The 22,089-nt window shown below is 37.7% G+C and overlaps 1 protein-coding gene and 1 long non-coding RNA gene across 3 annotated transcripts in view; both read right to left on the bottom strand.

Moving 5' to 3' along the window:
- Window positions 1-2,925: 2,925 nt before the first annotated feature.
- On the bottom strand, window positions 2,926-5,378 carry LOC127178831 (uncharacterized). Its single transcript, XR_007829443.1, has 5 exons — window positions 5,095-5,378; window positions 4,487-4,554; window positions 4,295-4,332; window positions 4,079-4,152; window positions 2,926-3,768 (listed from the first exon to the last, which is right to left on the bottom strand). It is a non-coding gene; the product is annotated as an uncharacterized LOC127178831 (long non-coding RNA).
- A 5,376-nt stretch (window positions 5,379-10,754) lies between these two features.
- Window positions 10,755-22,089, bottom strand: part of osbpl3b (oxysterol binding protein-like 3b) — a 104,739-nt gene continuing 93,404 nt past the window's right edge. For both annotated transcript variants that reach the window (XM_051131491.1, XM_051131492.1), the window contains 5 exons: window positions 16,230-16,374; window positions 15,481-15,625; window positions 15,152-15,278; window positions 11,827-11,949; window positions 10,755-11,743 (listed from right to left, as the gene is read on the bottom strand). In XM_051131491.1, the coding sequence (XP_050987448.1) occupies window positions 11,647-11,743; window positions 11,827-11,949; window positions 15,152-15,278; window positions 15,481-15,625; window positions 16,230-16,374 (637 nt within the window). In that variant the 3' untranslated portion in view covers window positions 10,755-11,646. The remainder of the gene's footprint in view (window positions 11,744-11,826; window positions 11,950-15,151; window positions 15,279-15,480; window positions 15,626-16,229; window positions 16,375-22,089) is intronic.

Genomic DNA, 22,089 nt, shown 5'->3' with positions numbered 1-22,089 from the left:
CAGGTGCAACCTCACAGTACACTCACCGTGTGCCCAAACTGTGAGCTTACACGATACTCATGATGTGGTCACAATGTGAAGTGACAGTGAGGTAAAAGTGTTACCTTACAGGTTACCTTAGGTCACAGTACACTTACTTAAGTGCACTCATACTTACCATTCGAAACCCCTGTGATATCATCACTGTGTTAACTCTTATTCTGTTAGTTTAGTGTGAGAGTTTACTCTGATCTAAAATTCTTTCATGTTAGTCAGTTATCAGAATCTACTAAACCATCTAAAAATTCAATAAAGTAGGGTAAGTGTACACATTTTCAATTTCACATTTTCAACACTTTCAATTTTTGTTTAAATGAAAGGATGGACTATTGACTACTAGCCTCGTGACACTCTTACGGCTCAGTTATTTCCGGTTATGTACATTTTCAATGCGCTGTAATCATCTAGTTGCCTAACGAAATGAGAGTTTGCAGGATGATTATAAAATTACAAAATTTTCAGAAACAGGATAAGACATATTCTGATGATTACTCTGTACAGAAATTTCCAGACTCAGCGGAACGTGAAGTTTCAATCCATCATAAACCGATCTGAGAAAGCAGTGGCTAGTAATCATACGTGATTGTTCACCACAGGGTGTCAGTGCTCTATAGAGGCCTAATCGTGACGCTGCAGTTTGTGAGATCTGATGAATAAGATCATAATGAGCTTTTACTTATCTGTATTAAATATGTTAGTCACTATTCTGTGTCATATTCTGTCATCATTTCACTGTATGTAGCCAAAATATGAATATTCAATAGTCACACTGTCAGCGTGTTACTGTTAAAAATTATATAAATGTTTAGCTTCGTTAAATAAGGCAGTTACCGCACATTCATTTAGCCATTTTAAACAATGGAATAAGCAGTATATGGACTCGGAATAAGAGCCATGGTTTTACTACAAATAAAACCAAAAATTGGAGCTTAAGTTAAACCATATAACCACAAATTAACTCGGATTTTACTACACTGTCCATAGTTTAACGATGGTAGGCTATGTGTAGTAAAAGTGTTGTTATACAAATGATAAAAAAAAAAAAAGGGTGTTGTCAGTCAAACTCATTTAAAACTTTGTACGTTCATCAGGTATGAAATATGGTCAGTAAAAGAAAAATACTTTTTTGAGCAGGTTAGTAGGGAAATATATGTATTTATTATTCAGAATGCACAAAGGAAGTGAAATATATTTATAGTAACATTTCAGCAGGTTGAAGATGATTCATATTAACGCAGAGAATATGATTGTTTTTTAAAGTAGCAATAATCTGCGTTCTCATGAGAAACTGGCTGTGCTCAAAATGCCATACTTTCATACTACTCTTACTATTTCTGCAGTATCCAGTATGTATACTGTGCATAGTATGCAAATTTTCTGTATGCATGGAATACCCGGATGACCTACTATATTTGCCAGAATCTGCTAAATATAACTCAAGTACACTGAAATCAGTATAGAAGCTGTGTTCTGAATGGCATACTACCATTCAACTCCTACTATATTGCAGTATGCTATGTGTATACTGTGAATAGTATGTGAATTTTCAGTATGCATGGAATGCCCGGATTACCTGCTACGTTTGCTGAAATTTGATGTATGCATCTGAAGACATTGCATGGGATGCTGTTTCCCAGAATGCAATGCACTCCATGTGACTTTTCATCTTCAAATGTGTGAGTGAACTGGAGGCGGGGAATAGCAATTATAAATGTAACACATGTATATGTACATATATGGATATACATATAAACTACAATCTGTTGATGTGTATCTAAAAACAATATCGTTAGTAGGACATAAATTGCACTTTACTGTCAACAGCACATTTCCGATCAAGTAAAATGACGTCACCTTTATCTCTATAGCGCTTTATACAGCAGTGATTGTTTCAAAGATATTAAATAATAATAATTTTGCAGAAATATAATATATAAATAACATATATAAATAAAAGTAGTATTTCAATTATGCAAACAGAAATCAATTTCCATGTAAAGCAGCTCTAAAAAGAAATGGGGTGTATTTATCTAAGGACAAACAGACCAATTTGTTGGCAGAGGCTATTTACAACAACTCCACTCACCAATGCCTTGCTATGATAAACAGCACTGCAAAAGACACATTTTTTTTTAGTATCAATGGGGGTAAAACGACGTGTGTGCTTTTGATGCGATTGACCCGTGTTCGAATCCGCCTTTTGTCAAACTCATGCTTCTCCTTTTCCTATCACATACCAGATCAGAAAGGCATTTATCTTCAATAAAAATAAATTAAATATTTGAAAAGTGGAAATAAAACGCCTTATTAATAATACAGTGTTATACTTGTAGGTTTAGGGAGGTTTTTGTGCCAATAAAGTAGTATTTATCTAATAAAATTTATATATATGATAATTTACACTCAGTATGTTGTTGCGTACTGTTTTATAATGTAATACAGTACTGAAGATTATGTATCTTCCACCTAACTACTATTTACATGCTAAAGAAAATGCTGCTATTTTAGTGTAAACAGAATTTAGCATTATTTGCAGTTCCGTCCAATATGTAAAGTTCATCAACTATGAAATGTGTTTAATTGGGCAATACAGCATTGTTTTTTTCACCATTACTTACTGTGCAACCATTTAAGCCCACCTTATGTTTCAATGAGGAATCCCTCTAATTACAAACTTTGATCGACTTTCTGAGTGAAAGTGTTTAATGATAAGTTCTTTGCATGCTTTAACCTTACTAGCCTTTTACCTTACCTTACTTACACTGTAAATTCTAATTAGTAAACCTTACTTAAAAAAAGCATGCAAACCGATTGCCTTGAAAAAAGCAAGTAAAGTGAAATAAGAACAGTATTTTGTACTTACAAAGGTTTATTTAGTGTTGCAAACTTACACGCAAGTTCTGGTAACTCAGAGTCACTTAGTTGTATTTACTTGAATAGAAATCTAATTTACTTGCTAAAACCATGCAAACCGATTGCCTTAAATAAATCAAGTAAGCGTTACTCTGGTGCTAGAGTAATGCTTACTTGGTTTATGTAAAGCTATCGGTTTGCATGGTTTTAGCAATACATTAGATTTCTGTTCAAGTAAATGCAACTAAGCACTTAAATTACTAACTATTAATTTAAGTAGTAATAGTAGTAATTTAACTAATCTAGTAACTTAAGTGCTTCAAAAATCCATTACAAATTAATTAAAACAATGTTCCATTCATATGACACATAAATTTAAGGCAGTGACAATTCAAAGTTAAAGGTAATGTATTACACAAACCAACAACAATCTGATACAATACAAACCAACAACAATCTGATTTAGGGTATGCTTAGTGTAAGAAGTGGAGGTAGCAGTAGGAGGATGAGTTTAAGTATGGCACTGGGTAGGCTGCACATGTTGCCAATGGATTATATAATTAAAGTTCAAAAAGTCACTTTAGTTTCAGGGTTTTGTTTTGTCCCAAGTAAAGCACCACACTTTGAATGAATCTCCAAGTGTTTTTCATGGTATTAGGTCAATCCAAATGTAGCAGTAATCCAAATGTACCAAATGACATTCCAGAAGCAAACAGTTGATGTAGATTCTACAGACTGTTCTTTGTAGTGTACCCTGAACAATGATGGCAGAAGACACAGGGTCAAGGCAGAGAAGATTTGGAGAAATACATCATCTTCAATGGTGGTCAGCAATCCAACACATATTAGTGTCCAGACTGCATCAACATCAGACACCTGCATAAAAGACAAACAAATAAAATATTAAGTAGGGCAATGTGATGGTTATTTGTCAGTGCTATCTGTCCTGCCCGGTTCACCAAAAATTTTAATTTGTTATCATTTACTCACCCATGACTTTTGTTCATTTTGGAATGACATGAGGGAGATTAAATGGCATAGTTTTCTTTTTTGGGTGAACGAGGTATATAATCAACAATAATCTTATAGAAGTATCTCAGTAATATAAGAGCAAATACACATTACATTTTCCCACAATTAAGTGTTTGTTTAAGGTGTATTTTTTATTTTTTTTTTTAGAACTTACAAAGCGGATTAGTAGTAGAAGTATCTGGAACAGGAAGGCCCGAGATGGGTGTGCAGTGCTGTCAAATCTGGGTTCTAGAAGGAAAAAAAAAAAAAGGAAATTTTTTTTTTAAGACATTCAAGTGTTACAGTACAAATGTTTTTGTCAAAGTGTCAATAAAGAGGTCATTAACCGTTTATTTTAAAAATTTTGAAAACAATTAACGTAGCAACATACATTTTAGGGGTTGTAGGGTGTGAAGTGTCCTCTTAAATCTGCAAAAAAAAAAAAAAAAAAAAAAGTGGTTAGAGGTATACTGCATATGCAAGACTTTTTTAAAAATGAAATTGTAAATAGTGTAGCGCAGTGATTACTTAGTAGTAAAAAAAAAACTGCTGTACTGCTGTGTATTAGCTTGAAATATCTTACCTTCCAATGTACTGAGGCCTGTGCTGATGAGACCGCTGTTCAGAGAAGGCAGTTGCCACAAACACTTCCTAAATATGACAAATAAAAGTAAGTTATACTAGTGTTGTGGCTTCTAGATTACAGACACATTCATACCTTGATAGTTGCATGTTTTAGAAGGGTTACATTAAGAAAGAAAAAAAGAAAGAAAGAAAGTGTCCACATTTCTATACATATCTATAAAATCAATTCAAAAGCAGCATTTCTTCTGTATTACTGTAGAAATAACAATTACTGTGAGACAAAGAGCTCATTTAATTTAAACCACAAAGGTTTAATCATGCAATGGCAATAACTGTGACATATTAAAACATATATGATGATAAAATTGTAAATTGAAAAAATTAACTTAAAATCAGCATGAGTTTGCTGCATCAACTCTGGGCAAAACAGAAAACTAACTACAAAGTTTTACATTTGTGACAGTAAAAAAGCATCTAGTGTAAACAGAATCACTTGTCTTTTGTCTACTTTACATGCAGCCCATGCACAAAATAGGGCTAAGTCAGTTAAAATTAGCAGCAGACAGAAAGACACATTTACACACAATTATTTTTTTGATAACTTACCTTAGTGTCTTTGTCCAGAGGTAAAAATGCAAGCAGTCTCTGCTTCTTTTCCCAGTTTCAGCAAATTCTTCCCCAATTAGCTGGAGCCAACCCATGTGAGCACAAATTCAAAACATTGCTTGTTGCGCATGCTCTAACTGTCCTAATTTCTTCTTCTGTGGTTTTGTTGCATATTAGCAACACATTAGCGCACTGCTGCCTCTCACTGGTGTATTCATGTCATTGGTTTTGTTGTGACTACTTGAATATTTTAAGTAAGCCTTACTCAAAGCAGCAAGTAAACTGTTTTTTTTTTTGCCTTGAAATTAGCTGTAACTTGATAAAACCTAGTAAGTAGAGCAACTAAGTAAAGATAACTAATTATATACAAGTAAGGTACACTATTGGATTTTACAGTGTATTACCTTAATTTACAACTATATTTAGATATTTAGGCCTACAAATTACAGATTTGTGTAGCACCATTAAATAACGGTGTCTGCTGATGTTTGTTAATACACAATCGTAGAGACATGTCACCTTTGTCATGAGGGCACAGTAAAAAAAAAAAAAAAAATCTATTCTAGCAAAACAGTTTAGGGTATAAAGCAAATCTTTTTGGGAGTGAGTGAAGGCCAAGCTCAGAGCTGATGCTCATCAAGGATGGGAGACCTTCCTCAGTTCAGTGGTAGAGAGCAAGATATCAGAGCGTATGTAAGTAGACTGTAAACAAGAAGCTAGATTATGTTATATAGGCTACGTGTAAAATGAAAGAAGAAAAAATTTGAGGTGAGGTCATCTAAATGGGGTTGTGTTCTTTTACAGTCCTTAGAAGTTCCATGTGGTTTTTGGAAATTTGTAATGGTTTTACTGGTTATAGTGGGACTTAGAGGATTTTAATATTTTGATTTTAATAGAAACTGTAATGGACCCTGTTGATCTCTACTGGTAATTGGTCACCTTCTATTGGTGGCTTGGTAAAACCAATAAATCCTATTGGAATGTGTTCCAAAACACACTAGAGAAAACCATTTTTTAATTGTTTTAATGGTTAAAAGTTGATGGTTCGTAATGTTTGTAATGGTATTTGTAGTGGAAACCATTAGAATTTTCTTTGATGGTTCTATTGTTTTTTTCAGCAGAGAGGTGATGAGCACTAGCAAACATTAGTCAAATGAACTTTTAAAACACTTCTGTGTCACTGAGTAAATATATTAATGTTTTACTTCTTTAAAATCAATATTTGTTTTTATATTTTGCGAATAAATCATGATCAAAGTGCCAATTAAGCCAATGCCAGGGCTTAACTGACTTTATTCATAAAATATCTTAATTTTATATTATAAAGTGAACATCAACTAATTAATACATTTTCAAATGAGAGATAAATCTAGCATTTTAACAATTGATGTTTCTTATAAACCATGTCAATATCTATGAAAAATGGATAAACTTAGATTTTGGTGATCTTAATGGGTATACTTACCCTATTTCAAAAATTCAGTTTTCAATCAGTTGTCAGTAACTACTGCTTTTAACGTTATGTTTTCTAGCAGTGTTCAGATGCACAAACTTCAGCTTCTACAAACATTTGTCAAACATTACAGGAGCTCACCATTTCTCCAGTCCAGAACACAGCTGTACAGGTGTTTCAAGCGTTGAGAAACAGGAAGTAAAATGTCCCCCACTGACTGATATTTGAACTGCCTCGTCCACTTCCAGAACAACAATTCACAAATAATTGACTCACCCCCTTGTCATCCAAAATGTTCATGTCTTTCTGTCTTCAGTAGTAAAGAAATTATGGTTTTTGAAAAAAGCATTTCAGGACTTTTCTCCATATAATGGACTTCATTGGTGCCCCCAATTTTGAACTTCCAAAATGTAGTTAAAATGCAGCTTCAAAGGCCTCTAAATGATCCCAGCCGAGGAAGAAGGGTCTTATCTAGCGAAACGATCTGTCATTTTTTTCGGAAAATAAAAATGTGTTTACTTTTTAAGCACAAAAGCTTGTGTAGCACAGGCTCTGGGATGCGTGTTCACGACGCTACGTATTGAATCACGCCGAAAGGTCACGCTGAACGCAGGCAGAACTACAGACCCAGTGTTTACAAAGTGAACGCGCAAAGACTAAGGAAGTGCAAGTAAGTCAAACGCTGTTTACATACAAAAAGGTACAACGTGTCGGATGATTCTTAAGTTGTAGGAGAAAATAAGTTATACTCTAACATAATAATGCTATATTATACTCTAACTTTTTTTAGCTGGAGTACAGACAATGAACTTAGACATGATTCGTAGTAGTGATGGGAAGTTCGGATCATTTTACTGACTCGGACCTTTGAAAATGAACAAATCTTTTTTCAAATCATTTCGTTAATTTTAGCAGCATCACGTGACAGCCCCATAAGATGAACGAACGACTCGAAAAACCCGAAGACTCGAAACAGGTGAACAAATAGAGTATGGGAACATGACGTCAGCAAAGCACGGCATTCTGGGACTTTCGGACATGGACACATGGAGACTGGGTAATAGTGGAGGTAGATGTTAAAATGTATATTGCACATTTAAAAACACATTAGAATGGAGAACGCTTGCTGTGACATAAACTGCCATATCTGCTGTCATGACCGGAGTGGAGAACGGATCTAAAATGAAGCGCAATTTTATGCTTTTCAGCTTGAAACAACACAACAGCGAAAGCAGCTCAATGAAAATAAATAACTTCAAAATCTGGCTTTGTCATTTCTATTTATTATTTATTACAGATTCATAAATTCCGATCCACATTAATTTGTAAGTGCTCACGCTATGAATAACACGTTTGGAAATGTAATTTAATCTGTGATATGACTCGTTGCGATCACTGTCTTTGTATTTAAAAAGCAACTCATCTGATTTACTGTTCAGCAGCTCTTTGTAAGAAATCGTGTATTTGTTCAGTTTAAGTCCAGTAAAACTTATTGCACTTCATCCCTTAATGAAATTAGGGCGATATGATATATATGATTAAATACATCAGTGTTTACTTTACTTAGGAATATTCATTCATGGATTTGCGCTACGCCACCACCTGCATCGTCTTTACACACCCCTGGTGAAAAAAAACAGCATATGCTGGTTAGGTATGTTTTGGTGCTGGTTTAAGCTGGTCCTTTGCTGGTGGATGCTGGTCCTTGACCAGCAACATGACCAGCAAAAACCAGCAAAGGATCATCATAAACCAGCTAAGGACCATCTTAAACCAGCACCAAAACATACCTACCAGCATATGCTGTTTTTTTCAACAGGGACAGACTAAACTTACTAGAGAAGCGTGACATAATATACCTCTGTAAATAAATGCAATTTAAATCCATGTCTTGCACACTTTAATGCCCATTGAATAGAACATATACGCTGTCTTCGAACTGTAATCAGGGCGGAATATTTCAAGTTCGCAGGGCACTTACTTTTGAATAGAACAGACATCTGAGATACACATAAAATATGCAGAGCAGTGGTTCACTTACATGATTAACTGGCTGAGATCAAGTTATGGTGTGTTCATTTTATCTGGCAGATATATCAGTGCCACTTAGTTACTAAAAACTGCAAAAGAGAAATTAACTTGGTCCTGTGTGGTACAGAGGAAGGCAGCCGTATGATTTCTGTGAGTGTGTATGTGTCGTGTTCTGGCCACACGATTCAGTGCTCGAATGAACGCAATGGATACCAATATTAGTACATTTATTCTAGGCAAGTGCAAGTAGCTCTTAAAAATATTAACGCATATACAGTCGTTTTTTCCTCTAATGATTTGTATTTATTCTCATTGTACGCTATTTAGCGTGTCCTAAAACATGGCGGCGATACCCAGAATGCAATGCGCAGTGACGTAGATTCCCATGCTCTATTCCAGTACAGAACCTAATAGGACATTGGATTTTTGTTTTGTACGTTCCCTACAGCATTAATTTAAAAAAAAGAACCTAATAGGATGTTGCGCATGCACAACGAATCACTCCCCAAGACGACTCGTTCTTCGCGAGTCACATTAAAGATTCGTTCAAAATAAATGAATCGTTCAAGAGTTAGCTGTGCTACCCGAGCTTTTGTGCTTAAAAAGTACACACATTTTTATTTTTCGAAAAAAAAAAAAGACCAATCCTTTCGCTAGATAAGACTCTTCTTCCTCAGCTGGGATCATTTAGAGCCCTTTGAAACTGCATTTAAACTACATTTTGAAAGTTCAAAATTGGGGGCACAATTGAAGTCCATTATATGACGAAAAATCCTGAAATGCTTTCCTCAAAAAACATAATTTCTTTACGACTGAAGACAAAAAGACATGAACATCTTAGATGACAAGGGGGTGAGTAAATTATTTGTAAATTGTTGTTCTGGAAGTGGACTTCTCCTTTAACATACTCAGCATTTTAAATTCACAATGAGCGAGTATTAAAGTATGAAAATTGTGTGCTGTCACTGCATTTATCGCATGATGTCATGTGTTGACTGAGCGGCATGTGTTTGCACGACAATTGATTCACCTAGAAACTATTACTATCAAACTTCACAAATGCCATTTTTGGTTCCCCAATCTTTAGTCAACAGTTTAAGAACCATTTTTCTTAGTCTGAAGAACATTTTAAAATTATTTTTTCACCTTCATAAAGAGCCTAAAGAAGGTTTGCACTTATGTGATGATTTGGTCAGTTACCCGGATGCGAGACAATACCATCGGATGTAAACAACAGAATTAATTGAACGGTTAATGTACTACTGAATATGTTATTCTGCTAATTTACATTGTTTAAACCACAGAAAAATCTGCTAAATCATGTAGAGAAGGATTTAGTAAGCAGGAAAGGGCACAATATTTTGATAGGTGGTAAAGATACGTACGAGCAGTATTGATTAAGAAATTAGCCTAATATTTCACTTAACTGACCAGAAATTATAAGAACAAACATGAATGTTGTCAAGATTCTTGCCCTGGAAATCCTGGTTCAGTTTAGCCAACCACAAACATCTTTTGTTCCTTAGTTTATTGCACTCTTCTCCTTAATTTGTTATAGCTTTTGACAGTCTATAGTACTCCAAATGTTTTTCTCGGTCCGACCGTTTAGTACAGCCCAAAACATGACAATAATTGACCATTTACAGCAGCAATAATCAGCAAAATATGCGGGTTTCGTACAGTTCAGTGGTATTGTTTACATTCAGGGCCACTAATATGGCCAGTTGATGAAGCGTTGGATGAAAAAGGTTTCAAAGGTTTAGTTAACCCGAAAATGAAAATTCTGTCATTAGTTACTTACCCTCATGTCGTTCCAATCCCGTAAGACCTTCATTCATCTTCGGAACACAAATGAAGATATTTTTTATGAAATCCAAGAGCTTTTTGACCCTGCATAGACAGCAACACAACTACCACAATCAAGGCCCAGAAAGGAAGTGAAGACATTGTTAAAATAGTCCATGTCCAATAGACATCAGTGGTTCAACCTTTATTTTACAAAGCTACAAGAGTACTTTTAGTGCGCAAAGAAATCAAAAACAACTTTATTCAACAATTTCTTCTCCTCTGTGTCAGTCTTTCACAACAAGTACCACAACAAGGTGAGTAATTAATGACAGAATTTTCATTTTTGGGTGAACTATCTCTTGTAGGTCTGAAATAAAAAAACAAGAACTCTTTAAAATGAGTCTTTATTGAAGGACAGAGGAAACGCTGCAGCGATCAACACGCAAGTACCCCAGTCCCCCAAAATCATTTGTCGTAGTGCGTAGTGAAATGAGCACAGGTTACAGGTCAAACTGTGTGGAAGAAGCTTTCAAACACTGCCAGGCTCACATGTGTGATGGTAACGTTCAGTATTGTTGAGCCGTCTGTCAGTCTTGTGAATAAGTTAAGATGAATATAAATATTTCTGAGAACCTCAAACATTTTGTTCATTCAAGAGTCTCAGAGTAAAAGGCGGTCGTATAATTACAATACTTTGTGACGATACAATGGATTTGATTAAAAGTTCTAGCAAATAATATGTATAGAATTTTATATAAGGCATTATATGTATTATATTCATAGTCTAATATACATCATAAGTTCCTCGATGGTTTGATTTTAAGAGGTAGACGACGCAGTTTTGTTCTGACAACATACTATACATCTGTTTTAGACTGTGGTCACCTGCAGTACTACACTCAGCCACAAGAGACCACAATCCAACAGTTTTTCTCTTGGTTTCTTGTGCTACTTTACGATGCACAGCAACAAAACAAAAAAACGAACGGGGCCAGGATTGCATATTTCTCATACTTCCAAGGGATCCATTTGCATAAATAAAACTACAACATAATGTAAGCATATTAAGGCAACTGAACTGCTGGGACGTTAAATAATAAATATTAAGGAATGATTTGAAACAATCCAACTGTAATTATGCAGCCACCAGTCTCTCACAGCTTTATCAGTCTCTGCTGCACTTTAAAAGGTGTGTGTGTTGTCTCTTGAAGCTGTAATGTTGGCCAGAACAGATAAGAGTAGGCAACAGTGAGCACAGATGTATATTGGCTGCCTCTGCGTTACCAGAGGACCGGACAGTCAAGGTTACTGAATCCTGGATCTTTCCTTAAGTCCCAGTAGGTGTTGTTGCTCACCCAGGTGTCATCTTTGGACTTCCTGTTGGCGATAAAGCAGATTTTTTTTTAAGAACTAACTGGATTTGGCTTAAAAACACAATAAGTAGGGTAGGTCGTTCATACTGGAAGAATCGAGGTTGATGTGCCATGTGGTTCTCCTCCAGGACTCTGCGTCTCTCTCGCTGCAGCTGTTCGATCCTCTGCTTCTGCACCTCTGCAGATTCAATGTTCCCTTCCTCCAATAACCTGCAGATACAAACAGTCACATATAAAATTCATTTGTCCTTGCATAACATGACTGATGCACTAATGTCATTGTCTGGTGGCCCTGACGTTTCCGTCTGGTCTCATCGGCTGTGACACATTTATGTCAGAATAACTCCAACTGTGTATGTCAAAAATTGCTGGTAGTAAAGTTATCGTCTTAAATCGGTATACGATCTTACAATGGCAACTACTCAGCTCATCAATATTAATTAGTTATTAGTTACTACGCCATACGCTGGAACAGCACTCTCCTTGTGAACACTGGTATGGCAGTTAGGAAAGCTAGAGATTATGGTTTATACAGATATGGATATTTTTCTTACACAAACGCATATATGGATCCATGTGGAGTACTTTTTATGATGGATTATGATTATGATTTTTTAATATAACACCCATTGCACTTGTCTAAAAGAATAAAGTCATATACACCTAGGATGGCTTGAGGGTGAGTAAATCACGGGGGAATTTTCATTTTTGGATGAACTATCCCTTTAATAATCACATTTTACTTTCTTCTGAGATACTGAAACTTCAAAGTTTTGATAATTGTCCAGTTTCTTTGGCAATATCTACTGCAATATTGTTAATTAAAACTAATATTAAAATGATTACAATTTATTTTTATTAATTAATAAAATGAACATGAATAAACCAAAGTCAAAACAGCTTTTAATATTCAATTTAGTTTAATGTCTATTTTATTTATTTATTTTTAATTAAGTTTAATTTTTATTTATTCTATCATTGCTAATTTGTAGTATATTTTTCATTTATTTAGGCCAAAGTTGCACAAACTGGTTTATTTATTTTTTTGTTGTATATTTTTATTTAAAATGTTTAACAGCATTACATTTATCAGCACAGTAGTGTAATTGCTACTACATTTGTAATATGTTAAGTATAAAAAAGATTTTTAATGTTTTTAAAGAAGCTTTTCTGCTCATCAACGCTGTTTGATTAAAAATACAGAACAAAAGCAGTAATTTTGTGAAATATTTTTGCAATTTAAAATAGTGGTTTTCTATTTTAATATACTTTAAAATATAATATATTCCTGTGATGCAAGGCTGAATTTTCAGCATGATTACTCCAGTCTTCAGTGTCACATGATCCTTCAGAAATCATTCTAATATGCTGATTTATTACTTTTTTATCAATATTGGAAACAGTTGTGCTGTTTAATATATATATTTTTTTTGTTGTTGTTGTAACCTGTGATTTCAGGATTCTTTGATGAATAAAACATTAAACAGAACAGCATTTATTTAAAATAGAAATCTTTTGTAACAATATACACTACTGTTCAAAGTTTGGGGTGACTAATTGTTTTCTTTATTTCTTTCTTTGAAAAAATATATACTTTAATTCAGCAAGGATGTGTTAAATTGATACAAAAAATTATATTGTTAGAAAAAAAAAAAAACTTTTTTGAATAAATCCTGTTCTTTTTAACTTTTTATTCATCAAAGACCCCTAAAAAAAGAATCACAGGTTCCAAAAAAATATTAATCAGCACAATTGTTCCCAAAATTGATAATAAATCAGCATATTAGAATGATTTCTGGAGGTAAGCATATTAGAACGACTGGAGTAACAGCTGATGAAAATTCAGCTTTGCATGAATTATTTTTTTAAAGTATATTAAAATAGAAAACTATTTTTTTTTTAATTTCCAATAATATTTCATAATATGACTTTTTTTTCAGTATTTTTAAAGGGGTCCTATTATGCTCTTTTTCAAAGTCTTGATTTTGTTTTGGGGGTATACTAGAACATACTCTCATGCTTGGTGGTTTGAAAAACGCAATATTTTTGACATAATTTACAATACCTTTCTCCCAGCCTGGCACAAATACCTCGATTAGTTCCAGGTTTAATGAAGGCCAGCCTTCCGAAAAAAGGAAATGTTTTATGATTGGTTAACTATCCCAGTGCGTTGTGATTGGTGAACAGCTTAGACGGTGTTTCAGTACTGCCACGCCCCTTGTCAAAGCAGTTAGCGCAAGCTAGATTAATAGTGAATCTTACGTTTTAAATATGGATATTTTTCTTACAAAAACGCATTGATTCGCTACAGGAGACCCCCGGGAGCCGTTTGAGGCACTTTTTTTATTATGGATGGATGCACTTTATTAGACTTTATTAGACTCCGATTGCATTCATCTGAAAGAAGGAAGTCATTAACACCTAGGATGCATGGAGGGTGAGTAAATAATACGCTACAGTAATGTTGAGTCCTATCCTCAGCCTGCGAGATCGCCAATACATGATATTATCATGCTAATTTATTTAATTATTTTACATCATTTCATTGCCCGAAACCAAGTTTATGCATTTTAAAAAATATTTGCATTGTAAGTGAAGCTATCTATACTGTATGATGAATAAATCTCACCACACACTACACACGTCTGCGGCACGTTATGGCTCTGACGCGGCAACCACAGTAGATCGCGGCTTCGGCATGTGTTTCGACCCCCTGTACTGCACACGTCTGCAGCGTGTTACTGCTCTGAAGCGGCCACTCTAGTCAACGCTTGTGTTTATACCACCGCGCTACGGCTTGTTGAAGCGGCTCTCCGTGCTGCACCGCTAAAGTTTGGCTAATCCCCCACCTCGTCCCTACCCACCGGTACAGGCTAGAAGGAATACATCTCTGTGCACATCAATCTAATGTTATTTTTATCACACTGTACAACAATAATACTGTTTTTGTATTATAGTAAGGGCTATGTTTAGCGTTGGGGTAGGTGTTAGACGTTAAAAAACACAATCTAATAGGTAGAACAATTAATTTCATTGTTAGTTTCTGGGTCTGAGCTGTATCCCCTCTAGCCACAACCCTACCCACCCCCCAACAATTCAGATTTCCGTAGGCAGGATTTAATTTAATGATATTCTAATGGACTGCATTGTAACATCATTGCATGTGGAAGACAAACACTAGTCCAAAGGAGCGGTTCGTTGTAGTTCTTGGAAAGAGATTTTTTAAAAAGGAAATACCTCCCTTTGGAGTGGACTTTGACATTTGTAACTTTGTAGATCTTTTTTATGCCCAAAGATACAAACCACACACTGACTAAAATTCAAAAAGTGAAAAAGCATAATAGCACCCTTTTAAATGTATTTTTATATGAGCTTTCATTGGATGTTAAACAACACAGATGTAAGTTTTTACCTCTGGTCGAGCCGTAGTCTGGTGTCTGTGGGTGGAAGAAGTGGTTTGGTAAGAGGGTCGAGCTCATTGAGCTCCATAGCAAACTTGGTGAAACCATAGTACTGCTCGTAGTCAGGAGGCATGGGATCTGTACACATAAACATTCACAAATAAAAGCTCATTTAAATACATTCTGAAATATTAAGCAAATAAATAAAGAACTAATAAACACAAGTAACTGTATCGTCTGTAAAATACACCAGCCAGCAGGCACCAGAAAAATGTGGCACATCTCAAATGAGGGCAGACTCTGTGTGTGTGTGTGTGTGTGTGTGTGTGTTGCTTCCTACTCGTCCTCCAGATGCAGGTAGCAGAGGGTGGGCTGCCGCAGTACATCCCCTCGTGCCATTTCCCAAACAGCTTGTGCACGACTTTCCCTTTGTGGTCTGTGACGGCTCCCTCCACCTCGTTCATGCTGGAGTTCCAGTACTTCGCCTATGAAGGACACAGACACATTTAATCAGAGCGCCTCCAAAAAAACTATTATGTATGTATGTAATGTAAAACTTAACAAATATGAAAATGTCAAGATATCACAAATGTGGCAGGTCAGATACTCCAGCAGATGATAGTTAGACAGTGAGTTTAATGAATCTCAAGGGGGATGAGCCATGAATAATTATCTGACTTTTTCAGAATCTCATTCGGTCCTGTTTCTTGTTTTGATCTTGCTCTCCTTTGCCCTAATTGATCTCTGTCTTTTTTTCACGCTTTAGTAAAGCCTGACCCTTTGTCCTTGAAGTCTGCTGGAAGTCTTTGAAGACCTCACTGTCTGAGTTCAATTAACTCAACTGTGCCACAGAGATCCCTCATTAGATACTAAAGAATGTGGTGCTCTATGAAAGGCCAGGAAAAGCTGACCGACATGTTTTAGATCACGTGTGACCTACACGTGTGAAGGATGTCAGACAGTGAGAATAACAGGTGTGAGTCACAACCGGTCAAATACGTCTGTGTTAAGAAAACCTTAAGAATATCAGAGTAATAAAACATTTCAGAATGTTTTTATCAAAATGGACAAAAAGCAAAGGCAGCTGACCTTGATGAAGGTGACTTTACACTGGCATTTTTCACTGTTGGAGTTTTTGATGGAGATTTCTCCATAGTGCTCGATCCAGCGCTGCCCACTCAGAATGTTGTGAATACATGAAGTCACTTTATTCCATTCATAGTGATCGCCAAAGCTGAAGGTGAGAGGAAAGTGTGAGTGTGTGTCTATTGTAAATGCATATTTACTAATACCAGGCCAATATTTTGCCATTCTGAGATTACTGAACGAAAACCATGCTTCGTTATCTGATTAACAGAAGTTAGTTATTAGTGTTACTTAACTTCAGTATTGCATAATCAGCCTTATCTATTAAAGAAGCATTTTGAGTGGATTCAACATTTTCCAAAATAATTGTTAAAATAATAGCAGTAATTTGTTTATATTGTATTTATATTTAGGATATTTATGCTACTGCTCAAAAGTTTTGGGTCAGTAAAACTGTTTTTAATAGAAATGTAAAATTGTAGATGCAATCAAAAAATGAAAACAAGGGTGTTTAAATTGTTACATTTAAATTTTTACACAAAACAAACAATCAAAACAAAACAACACGGGTCTTTTTTTTTTTTAACTGAGCTTTATACAACAGAAATCTGAATAAAAAAAACTTTTCATTGATGTATGATTTGTTAGGATAGGACAATATTTGGCTGAGGTACAACTATTTGAACTGGAATCTGAAACCTGAGGGTGCAAAAAATCAAAATCGAGAAAATTGCCTTTAAAATTGTTTAAATGAAGTTCTTAGCAATGCATACTACAAATCAAAAATTAAGTTTTTATATATTTACGGTAGGAAATTTACAAAATACATTCATGGAACACGAACTTAATATCCTAATTATTTTTGGCATAAAGAAAAAGTAATCATTTTGACCCATACAATGTATTTTTGATTATTACTACAAATATACCCGTGCGACTTATGACTGGTTTTGTGGTCCAGGGTCACATATTTGAAATAAATGCTGTTCTTTTCTATCAAAATAATAATAATAATAAAAAAAAACACAGTAAAGAAAATCAGTTTCCACAAAAATATTAAACAGCACAACTGTTTTCAGTATTAATGATAATAATCAGAAATGTTTCTTGAGCAGCAAATCAGCATATTATAATGTTTTCCAAAGAATCATGTGACAGTGAAGCGTAATGATGCTGAAAATTCAGCTTTGCATCACAGCGGTAAATTACATTTTAAACATATATTAAAATATAAAACAGTTATTTTCAATTGTAATAATATTTCACAATATTACTGTATTTACTATATGTTTTTGATCAGATTCCAGCCTTGGTGACTTGCATTACGTATGTTTTTGGCCTAACTCTGAAGAATTTGCATTAGTGACCAGCTGACCGTATATTTTCCTCTTATATGACTGCTTGTAAATAAATAATAGGAATGAAATATTGATTTGAGTGAATTTATTTTATTACGTGAGACCGTGGATTGAGAGACTTGTCACAACTATTTAAGAAATCAGATCCCTGGGACAACAAATGTCAATTTTACAGTTCATAAGTCATTATGCAAAGGTCATTAGAACACAGAATGCCATAATCGACCAATCAGAATGAAGTATTTCAGAGAGCCGTGAAATATATCAGCTCTATAGTGCACATCTACTATTATTGGCACCATTTACTGAAAAACAATTTAGTCTCCACTAATATTCATTTTATGGTATTTAACGTTCAAACCCCATGTACTTGTTGCAGACAAATTTCCAAAACAAAACAACAGTAAATCACCAAAGCTATAAAGCTTTCTGACTTTTAAAACATAAGTTTAGAGGAGTTTGGTGGAGTACACTGAGCACCATTTACAAATTCAAAAGGATCTGTAAAACCAGTAGAGCAGTGAAAACCCCACAACCCACTCGGCACAGACAGTCCGTTATCATATGTCATTACAGTGTGTGCTGAAATGAATAACTGGCTGCTGTTATCACTGACAACTTCAACACCTCGCTGCCCCAGTCTGCTGTTTCCAGGAAAGATAACAGCTTCGTTGGTTAGGGTGAACAAGGACACTGACAACTATAATTTGGACAGTGCCATCATTCAAGACACCAATTACCCAGACTACAATCTGTTCTCACCTCTGTGGTTTAGCCAATGGTTCCAAAACACCACCAAAACATCAGGTTACTGATTCTGACATGTAACGTATTCATAACTGTCAGGAAATATTTTTACTCGCAATTTCTACCCAATAAAATGATACAGAGTTTGGCATAACTAGAAAAAAATGTATATTAATTTTCATTTAGTATATTCATTCACAGATGGAGTTCTACAGTTTTGCTATACTAATTGTACTAATTCACACAACTTTTCCAGGTCTACAAATCATACTTTTATGAACAAACAACCACAGATTAAAGCTACTAAAAGAATCAGTTCACTCCAGAATTAAATTTCCTGATGATTTACTCAGCCCTATAGCATCCAAGATGTTCATGTCTTTCTTTCTTCAGTCGAAAAGAAATTAAGGTTTTTGAGGAAAACATTCCAGGATTTTTCTCCATATAGTGGACCTCAATGTGAATCAGTGGTTTGAAGGTCTAAACTGCAGTTTTAATGCAGCTTCAAAGGGCTCTACTCAATTCCAGCTAAGGAATAAGGGACTTATCTAGAAAAAACGATTGGTAATTTTCTAAAAAATTAAAAAACCACAAATGCTCATCTTGCAGTAGCTCAACTTCATGCATTACATAGTCACATTGGAAAGGTCACACGTAGGCCAACCCAGTGTTTACAAAGCAAACATGCAAAAAAGTCAAACAGCCTTTACAAAACAAGGTAAAATAACGATGTTGAACGATTTTGAAGTTGGAAGAGAACACTGGATGGAGTTTTTCACCGAAGTACATAGCTGAAGAACTAACCACACGTGACCTTTCCAACGTGATTACTTAATGCTTGAAGTCGCGGATGCGCATTGCAGAGCTAGTGCAAGATGAGCATTTGTGGTTAAAAAGTATGTTAATTTTAAATTTTTTTAGATAATGACGCGGAATGGCACGGAATGTCCAGTCCATTTCATGTGTTTCATTAGAGAAAACTAGCATAATATCATACTGTATACACAAAGAACGTCCCGGTTACGTATGTAACCTTGGTTCCCCGAGGGAACGAGACGCTGCGTCCGGAGAACGCTTTGGGAACGCCTTTGGCGGAACCACGCTCTGAATGATGTGTAAACTAGCCAATCAAACGAAGATACGTCACGGGCGGGTGACGTCATCGACCAGGAAGCATAAAAGCACGTGCGAAGCCGGCCGGCGTCAGCTTCGTGGATGAAGCGAGCGCTCGGCAGGGATGCCGGAAGGATGGACCGAGACGCAGCGTCTCGTTCACTCAGGGAACCAAGGTTACATACGTAACCGGGACGTTCCCCTTCAGGAACTCGAGCTGCGTCTGGAGAACGCTTTGGGAACAAGATGCCCACGCCCCCAGACTTCCAAATCCCTGCCTAGTGGAAGAGCTAGGACAGGAGAACAGAGGAGCCGGGAGTGGCTCGAACATCAAGGTTGTAAAACCTTACAAAGGTGAGGGGCGTGGAGCATCTACGCATTATGTAAACGTGCGGGGTGAGAGTGCTAAGCCGAAGGGAAGAACCCGATACTGGTAAGCTTCGCCCCTGAAAGCGAACCTCAGGAACTTCCTGTGTTGAGGAAGGATGGAAACATGAAAGTAAGCGTCTTTCTGATCTATCGTCACAAACCAGTCCTCGGACCTGATTTGTGACACTACTTGCTTGAATGTAAGCATCTTGAACTTCAGTTTTATAACTGAGCGATTGAGACGGCGGAGATCTATGATGGGACGCAGCCCTCCATCCTTCTTTGGAACAATGAAGTACCGGCTGTAAAACCCGGATTCCCTGTCGTGAGGAGGGACCACCTCGATGGCCTCCTTCCTCAGAAGGGTCTCTACTTCTTGCTCCATAACCAGAGCCTGCTCGGGGTCTAAATCAGCGGTCCTGCGGAGTTCTTCCAGATCTACTTTGTCGCCCTCAGCAAGCCCTTGAAGCAGGTCGGCCTGATATGCCTGGAGCAGCGACATGGTGTGAAGGCATGCTCCGGCCTGACCTGCTGCCGAGTACCCCTTACCCACCAGCGACGATGTACTGCGAAGCGGCTTGGAGGGTAAGGATGGAGCCTTCAAAGATGACACCGAAAGGCGGCGGCGGGGCGCCGAACTGAATAGCATAGCCTTTATGTACAGTGCGCAGGCCCCATGCAGACACGTTTGGCAGTAGCTTCCACGCTGCTAAAGAGTCTACTAAGGGAACCAGCCTCTTGAGGATGGCCTCTGGTGTTTGCTGAACTACTAGCTCGGAGCCCTGTAATGGCGAACTGGCAGGAGACTGCCGAACTAACTGTTCTAGAGACCCCCGTGGGGGTGACAAGCTTCCTGGTTCCGCTTCGAGCTCGGGCGGAAAGGTCCGGGACAGACGCTCGCCGAAGGCCACTGTGCCCTGTAGCCGCTGTGCCGCGGATCTCGGTCCCGGGACGGGGGAGCGCGAGTCGCGACACTCAACTTCTGAACCTCACGGTACGAGGAGCTGGTACTCAGCTGCGGCTGCTCACGCCCAGCAGAGGGGCAGGTAGCCGCGACGGGGCAGGTACCGCTGGAACGCTGCCGCCTGCTTACGAGCCTTCTGATACCTGCTGACGACAGATTCTACTGCGTCGCCGAACAGGCCAGGAGGCTCAAGCGAGGCGTCCAGGAGGAAGACCCTGTCCTTCTCTTTCATATCAGATAGGGTCAACCATAAATGCCTCTTCGCTGCCACCATGGCTGCCATAGACCTGTCTCCTTGGTGGCGCGGAGAGCTAAATCAGCGGTCCTGCGGAGTTCTTCCAGATCTACTTTGTCGCCCTCAGCAAGCCCTTGAAGCAGGTCGGCCTGATATGCCTGGAGCAGCGACATGGTGTGAAGGCATGCTCCGGCCTGACCTGCTGCCGAGTACCCCTTACCCACCAGCGACGATGTACTGCGAAGCGGCTTGGAGGGTAAGGATGGAGCCTTCAAAGATGATGCCGCACCGGGGGACAGATAGCTAGCTAGCGTCTGTTCCACCCGGGGCATCACCTTATAGGCTCGCTCGACGAGCCCCGCCACGTTCCCGTAATAGTCTGAGGCGGGGACAAACAAGCGAGCCGAATACGGTCTTTCCCACGACCTCGCGATCTCTTTATGGAGGTCGGGGAAAAAAGGAAGGCTCCTTCTTGGAGATGAAGGCTTGCTCTGCAGAAAGCGTTCGTCTAATTTGCTTTTCTGTGGAGCAGCTTTTTCCTCGGCGGGCCAGTCGATATTTAGTTTGGCCACCGCACGAGTCACCACCTCCAAAAGCTCCTCGTACTGCACCGACTGAGGGCTCGTTTCCTCAGTGTTGCTTAAGAGATCGCCCTCCTCGGAGGACGATATGTGGAGAGATGAGCCCGCCCCTTGGGGGGAAGTAACCGCAGTGCGGGCTTCCGAACCCTCGGAACGGGCCGCGGATCTGCCGGGAACGGAAGGAGATAGGGGTTCACCCGTCTCCATTCCTTCCAACAGATCCAATTGCGAACCCCAAGAGTGTAGCACCATGGGGAACGCTGGTGAAGGCTCCCTCCTCAAAGAGAGCCTTCTGGGAGCGGAGCATCCGCAAAGGAAGCAATTCACAATGCGGACAGTCAGCCCCCTCAAGGGCTGACACAACGCTCCCAAGCAGACCACGCACATGCTGTGTGTATCCCCGCTTGTGATATAGCGTTTGCAAGGGGGAACACACAGCGTGAAACGCGGTCCGCTTTCTCCACTCTTAACAAGACTTTTTCTTGGCCAGACATCA

Source organism: Labeo rohita, chromosome 16 (genome assembly GCF_022985175.1).
Source record: "Labeo rohita strain BAU-BD-2019 chromosome 16, IGBB_LRoh.1.0, whole genome shotgun sequence".
NCBI classification, from domain to species: domain Eukaryota; kingdom Metazoa; phylum Chordata; class Actinopteri; order Cypriniformes; family Cyprinidae; genus Labeo; species Labeo rohita.
This window is presented reverse-complemented; position numbering and strand designations above follow the sequence as displayed.